The sequence below is a fragment of the Diceros bicornis genome, chromosome 6 (genome assembly GCF_020826845.1).
Source record: "Diceros bicornis minor isolate mBicDic1 chromosome 6, mDicBic1.mat.cur, whole genome shotgun sequence".
NCBI classification, from domain to species: domain Eukaryota; kingdom Metazoa; phylum Chordata; class Mammalia; order Perissodactyla; family Rhinocerotidae; genus Diceros; species Diceros bicornis.
Genome location: NC_080745.1, coordinates 80221272 through 80228253, shown reverse-complemented (window position 1 = coordinate 80228253; position 6982 = coordinate 80221272). Strand labels below are relative to the sequence as shown.

Here is a 6982-nt window from a genome sequence, read left to right as displayed (position 1 = left end):
GCAAGGTGACGAGAAGAGCTGGAGCATGCTCCTTGCACAAGGCCATGCGCTTGAATTGAATCATTGTAGCCTAATCAATGCTCTTATTGGATTACTGGCTGTTGCTTTTCTCAAAGATATTGTAGCAGAGACAATGAAATAGCTAGGGGAAAACTTTTTTTTTTTTTGAACCAGATCTCACAGTTGAGATTCTCTGCTCTCTCTCTCTCCCCCTCTCTCTCCTGCTGGACTCTCTGAGTACAAAGCTGCCCTTTGAATGGGCTGCCTCAGGGCTGCTGGAGGTGCAGGCATGAAAAAATCCAACTGAAACTAAATGAAGAGAGGTGGCAGTTTAAGATGGCTGTCAGCGTCGAGGTGTGTTAAGAAGGAGTTGTCTGGGAGGAAAGCTTGTCTTTTTAGAGTGCAGGGGAGATATTTTTTGGGAAAACTTTTTCTCCTCCCCCCTTCTTATTTTCCCCCTAGGGGCAACTGCTTTTTTTCTGCTGCAGGGAGTGTAAGGGTTTTTGTGGGGTTTTTTTCCTCCCCCTCCACCCTCATTCAACTCTATCTGTCTAGTGTGGAGAAAACCCCTCTAGCCAGTATGTGAGCAGGAGGGTCAAAGGCAAAGGGAAAGTTAATAATGCCTGCTAATGGTACTAACAATTCAGGATGAATCTTGTCAAAAGTTTTTCTGAAAGTGTGGGTCTTTGATTGTGTGTTTCCTGACAGCAAGACCAATCATTTCCGTTTATTCACTGGCTAAACCCCTACTTGATTGGGGACAAGGACAGAAACCATCCATTACGATCTGATATATTATCCAAACAATTTAGTGTATTCATGAGGTAACCGAAACGTGGGGGCTGCGAAATTACCCGTAATCAATTGCAACGGCGAGTGTGCGTCCCCCCGGGTGTCGGACAACTAGACTCGCCGTCTCAGTAACAGGCGGGAGCCGCAGCATTTCGGAGTTGCGCTGCTAGCTACCTGATCGCCAGGCTGGGGACACTGGACGTGCTCAGAGGACGCGGGCGCTGACGAGGCGGCCTCGCCGCTGCTCCACCGGGATCCTGGACCAGACCCGCCGTCTCTCGGCGAGCGCGCCACTCGCCGGTCGCCGCTGACCCGCCCGCGGCCGCCGCAGCCGCCCCGCGGGGACATTCATTCTTGCAGCTTGCCTCTCGGGCCAGGCGTAGGGACTGCATTGTAGGGGTTTTATCCCCCCTCTGCCTCTTTTTTTTCCCTTCTTTCTCGTTTTTTTCTTTTTTGGTTGCTCTTGCTTCTCCTATGTTCGGGAAACCAGACAAAATGGACGTTCGGTGCCACTCGGACGCAGAGGCTGCCCGGGTCTCGAAGAACGCGCACAAGGAGAGCCGGGAGAGCAAGGGCGCGGAGGGCAACCTCCCTGCCGCCTTCCTCAAGGAGCCGCAGGGCGCCTTCTCGGCGTCGGGCGCCGCGGAAGATTGTAACAAAAGTAAATCCAATTCCACTGCCGATCCCGATTACTGCCGCCGGATCCTGGTTCGAGGTAGGGATGGGGCAGGGCTTTGGGGCGCTTTCTTTGGGGGCGACTGCGGGGCTCGAGCTGTGCGCCACCGGCGACCCAGGCCGGGAGGGGGTGCCGGCTGGGACTTCAGAGAAAGTTGCTGGCCCTCCCCGCCCCGGATCCGGCCGGCCTCTGGGAACTCGCACCTGGGGCGCGCGCTCCAGGGGCCTCGACCTTCCAAACCCCGAGGGGCCCCGCCGGCTGGGCTGCTTGTGGAGCCGAGGGACTGCGCGGGCGGGCCCAGGCTCCAGGCTGCGGCCTCCGACCCAGGAAAGGAGCAGGAAACTCTGGAGGACGTAGGTGCGCCCTGAGGGCCGGAGGACCTGCCGGGAGCCCGCCTGCGGGCTGAACGCACCCAAAGGGAGCGCGGGTACCGGAGAACAGCCGCCGATCGCTGGCCACGGCCCGGCCAGTTGGCGCGCTGGGCCGAGAACCCCAGCGCAGCGCTCGGGGCTGGCCGCTGCTGCCGGGAGAAGCGGGCGGGCTGGGTTGCCGAGCCGCGGATGCCGCCTTGCTGCTCGGCTCGGCCCCGCTCTGCTATGCGCTCTGCGTTTGGCTCCGGCGGCGGCCGTGGTGAGGCCCAGCCCCGGCCCCGGCCCGGCGCCGCCCCCGCCAGCTAGACCGCCAGGCCCCGCCGGCCCGGACTCCGTCCCTCCTCCTTCCGCCACCCGAGCCCGGGAGAGAAGGAAACCCCGGGGTGGGGGTCGGGAGCGCCGGAGCGCGGTCTGGTCAACGTGTTCCAGAGCAGGGGCCGGCAGGACCCGGGTTGGTCAGTGCGGGGACCCTCAGGATACAGGGGTCCCAGACCGCGCAGCCGAGGCCCCCAAGCCGGAAGGAACATCAGCCGATTTGGAATTGATTTTTTTTTCCTCCCTTGTCCGGAGGGCTCTACAAAGGCCAAGTCCGATTCCCCCTTCCGTCAGCGATGTGGAGTTAGCCTCCTCGCCCCCAGACAGTGTCTTTGCTCCTTGGCTGTGGCCGCACTCCCCCGTACCCCCAACCTCCGGACTGCAAGCTGCTGGCCACTGTGTCCCCAAAGCCAGCTCCGGCCAGGGAAGTGGAGGGACACGGGAGGGTTCTGGCGGCTGACATCTCCCCTTCCCCAGATGCCAAGGGTTCCATCCGAGAGATCATCCTGCCCAAAGGCCTGGACCTGGACCGGCCCAAGAGGACGCGTACGTCCTTCACGGCGGAGCAGCTCTATCGGCTGGAGATGGAGTTCCAGCGCTGCCAGTATGTGGTGGGCCGCGAGAGGACGGAGCTCGCCAGGCAGCTCAACCTCTCCGAGACCCAGGTACCCGGCCGCCAGGCCGCTCACAGCTCTGTGCCAGTCTCTTTCCCCACCACCCCAGCCAGCTCTTCCTAGCCTGGCTCTGGGCAGGTCCTCCAGGCGAGGTGAAGGAGACAGGCAGGATGGGGCGAAAAGGTCTCTTCCCCTTCCATAAGACATCCCTTCCCCACATCCCCAAATCTACACCCGCAAATCTTCCAGGGCTCCTCATCTGCCCACCTTGACCTAGTCCAGGAGGCCCCAAATCCTGTCCCTTTGGAATTCTTTTTGGACTTCAGCCTTGAGAATTCCTTGCTTGTCTCAGCTCTACAAGGAACTGAACCCCTGTTTTGGTGACCCCATTTTGGCCAGATTTCTGCCCTTTTGCGGACCCCAGGCTTAGACAAAACCCAGGCCGATTCTGCCAGAATGGGGGTAGGGCTAGAGCTCCCTGCTCCAGCACTGTGGGTGACAACTAGAGATTAGAAAGGTGCACATTACTGAGATCTGCCTGTGCAGACCAGGCTGCCCTGATAATTAAGGCTTCCCCTGTCCCTGAGCTGGACTCAGCCCCATTCCCAGCCCCGAGCACCCACTCTGGGCACCTAGGAGGCCCGATCTTCTGTGCCAGTGATGTTCGAGGTATGAGAAGAGAAGCGAATCTGGGGCCCTGGGAGCCAGCACTGCCAACTGTGCTTTAGGTCTTTTCCTTTATGTGAAATCCATATGATGCTACTGGAGCTGGCTATGCAGACTCTGGGCCCAGGGACACTTTAGGGCCTGAGAACTTTGCCTTGTGGAGGCCCTTTGGGGCCTGGCACCAGCTTGGCCTAGGTAAGGCAGACTTCATTCTGAGGACCAGTCCCTTTCCCTGTGCCCACCCCTGAAGCAGGTAGGGAGTATTTTAGGTCTGGGAGCTGGGCAGAAAGCTGAGAACCGAGGACAACATATGGGATGTGCTTTTTGAGTTTGAGTTGGCATGGTAGCTGTTTCCTATTCTCTCTGCTACCAACCCTCTTAGTTTACAAAATCTAGACAATAATGTTTTCCTATAGCTTGGCAGAATGGGAAACTCCATTCTGGGCCACCAGCTAGGCCTGAAGAGGGGCAAAGGGAGAAGATGAAGTGAAAGGGGAGGTTGGTGGAGAGAATTTAGTTCACCCCAGCCTCCAGACTTCCTCCCATGATGCCAAAGTTCATGATGGAGAGCAGTGGAGTGATAAAAGTATCCCTCAGACCCTCCAATACAGTGGGCAGGTGAGAGGAGGTGAAGAAAGCTTGGCCTGTAAAGTCCATCCTGCACAAATTATTCCTCCTACAGCCACCTCCCCTGCTTGCTGCTACTTGATGGTCGTCTGACCCTAACAAGCAAGAAATGGCCTCTTGTAGCTTTCAACAGGAGTAGTGGTGCTGGGGCTAAATTCAAGACGGCTGGGCCAGGGGCCTGGGTCCAGAAAGACAGGGCAACACTCCTCCCCACCCACCCCCACTTCCCACTCGCGCACAGCATCCTTCAAGCCTCACATCCTCTCCCAGAAATGTAGGCTTTCAAGCTACGCTGATCCCGAGTCCGGCTGCCCATTGGGGCAGCCCAGTGAAATCCCTTCTGGTGTTCCTTTGAGTTGGGGTCGTGGACATTTTCACTTTACTTGTAACCTCGGCCGGCCTAGGCCTGCTTCCGTAACCCAGAAGCGCAGCCTGGTGGAGCTGTGTCCCCCTCATGGCGGCCCTGGCTCCTCTCGGCAGCTCAGCTCACGGCCTGGACTTCTTCCGTTGCAGGGTGGGGCTGGGAATGGTGCTAGGGCTGGGGTTGGGGGAGGGCCCCCGGAGCCCTCGCGCACCGGGAGCCCGCTCCCCTTGACGCCCGTCTCCCCCTGCCCCCCTCTCTCACTTTTCCCGTGCCCCGGCGCGCAGGTGAAGGTCTGGTTCCAGAACCGGCGCACGAAGCAGAAGAAGGACCAGGGCAAGGACTCGGAGCTGCGCTCGGTGGTATCAGAGACGGCGGCCACGTGCAGCGTGCTTCGGCTGCTGGAGCAGGGCCGCCTGCTGTCGCCGCCCGGCCTGCCTGCGCTGCTGCCGCCATGCGCCACGGGCGCTCTTGGCTCGGCGCTACGCGGGCCCAGCCTGCCGGCCCTGGGCGCGGGTGCCGCCGCGGGCTCGGCCGCCGCCGCCGCCGCCGCCGCCCCGGGTTCGGCCGGCGCCGCGTCCCCGCACCCGCCGGCCGTGGGCGGCGCTCCGGGTCCCGGTCCCGCCGGGCCAGGGGGACTGCACACGGGCGCGCCGGCCGCTGGCCACGGCCTCTTCAGCCTGCCCGTGCCCTCGCTGCTCAGCTCCGTTGCCAGCCGCCTCTCCACCGCCCCGTTGACAATGGCCGGTTCTCTCGCCGGGAATTTGCAAGAACTCTCCGCCCGATACCTGAGCTCCTCGGCCTTCGAGCCTTACTCCCGGACCAACAATAAAGAAGGAGCCGAGAAAAAAGCGCTGGACTGATTTTAAGTGTTTCCCTGTATTTATATTTATAGTATCTATTGTGGTGATATTTATGGACTCACGCGCGTTAGGCGCCCGGGGCTCCGTTGCTGGGCTCCCGGCTCCCACGAGGCCTCTGACAGCTCTCCTTCCCCACCAGGCTCTGCTACCAATATTATCTCATTTGGGCTATTTTTTTTCTCTTTCCTCCGTGTCCCCCCTTCCCCCTTCCTTAATCCAGGAAAATCCAAAGAATTGGGGAAAACGCCCGAGTTAGTCAACCTGATGCCCGGCCCTGGAAGGGAAAGACTGGTTCTAAGTCCAAAGCACAGGACACCTGCTCTAGATGGGGCCGCTGCTGCCGCTGATTATTCTCATGAATATTTGAAAGAAGAAAGCTGCGCACAGACCCCAGCGGCTGAAAAGGCTGGCAGGTTTCGTTAGACCAAAAAAAGAGGACTTTCCTTTCTGTCGCCAGAGAAACCAGGGCTTTGGGGAGCCCCTTGGCCCCACTTTGCGGACCTCTTGGGAGAGCCGCTGCACACGCAGCTTTCTGGCTGGACAAATCCTAACGAGTTTTCTCCCCTTTAGGGAAACTCCAATCACAGCCACTGCCGACCCCAGGAGACAATGAACCAAACATCAAGGTAGGCAACGGTGGTAATAAATTTGATCTAATCAGCAATAAAACAAGAGTAGTAAGTACATAAAACCAAATGAAGTGGAACTAGTTTTTAAGTACTCATAACAATGGAGTTTGGAAGGCGTAAGAAAGGATAAGAGAATGTGCCGCAGGGCAATGCAAAATTAAAGTTCTGGATGATACGACGTTAAACAGGAATTTAAAAGTGAAAAGCAAAAGAAAAGCCAACGCTGCTAATGAGAGAAAATTCAGAATCTTTTCTCCGAGGCTGTTGGGGCGGTAGCCGACAGCTTCACGCTTCTCCAGGAGAGAAAGCAGTGCGGGTTCCGGCATGTCTCCCCACCGTCTCCCCGACGCGTGGCTCCGGGTAGAATTGCTGGGTTTGGAAACAAATCAGTGCCCACTGCCTCCTCTCCCCTATTCCTGGATTAGCAAAACCCTTCCAGCACGCAGGAAACGCCCGGATTTCAGAGCAGCTCTTGGCAGACCGGGAGGCAGGGACGCAGCCGGGGACTTCGGGGCGGCCCGGCCTCCTCGATCGGTGGTCTCCGTATCCAGATCAGCTCCTTGCGTGGATAGGAAAGGCATCTCTCCCTATCCCTCCCTCTAAGAAAAACAACCCACCCAGGGTTTCCATGGTCCCAAGTCAGAAACCCGGACCGCGACGCCATCCGGGCCTCACCCTTTACCGCCGCAACAACCGTCCCCCATTGCCACCGCCACCCGCGTTTTAACCAAAACCACAGACCCAGACGGCGAGATGCCGCAGTGTCTAGAATGTATTCCTCCGTCCGAAGCGAGCGCAGAGCATTTTAAAAATAGTAATTTTATTGTAAATTATTTACGTCGGAAGCTTTTTTTTTTCTTTTTTCTTTTCTTTTTTTTTTTTTTTTTAGGCAAATAGCAAAGAAAATAATGAGCGATTCAAACGCGGGTAGGTGTCATTGAATCCTGGCTACTAACTTTGTTCTGAATGTTTTGGATACTTGGATGTTTTGTATTTATGTGGTGAGAGTGAAATATATATATCTATGATAAGTGAGGTGTATTTTTGTCTTGTATTTTAAGGATAAAA

General features: G+C 57.6%; 1 protein-coding gene across 1 annotated transcript; it reads left to right on the top strand.

The window, feature by feature from the left end:
* Positions 1-421: 421 nt before the first annotated feature.
* Positions 422-6762, top strand: VAX1 (ventral anterior homeobox 1). Its single transcript, XM_058542711.1, has 3 exons — positions 422-1507; positions 2632-2819; positions 4710-6762. Exons 1-3 carry the CDS (start codon positions 1267-1269, stop codon positions 5283-5285), a joined length of 1005 nt encoding a protein of 334 aa, XP_058398694.1. The 5' UTR covers positions 422-1266; the 3' UTR covers positions 5286-6762.
* Positions 6763-6982: the final 220 nt, after the last annotated feature.

Bases quoted from the DNA above. Each gene is read 5' to 3' on its own strand.
- VAX1 (XM_058542711.1), top strand. From the start codon at position 1,267: ATGTTCGGGAAACCAGACAAAATGGACGTTCGGTGCCACTCGGACGCA. The intron at 1,508-2,631 runs GTAGGGATGGGG...CCCCTTCCCCAG, and splicing joins CCGCCGGATCCTGGTTCGAG to ATGCCAAGGGTTCCATCCGA. The intron at 2,820-4,709 runs GTACCCGGCCGC...CCCGGCGCGCAG, and splicing joins TCAACCTCTCCGAGACCCAG to GTGAAGGTCTGGTTCCAGAA.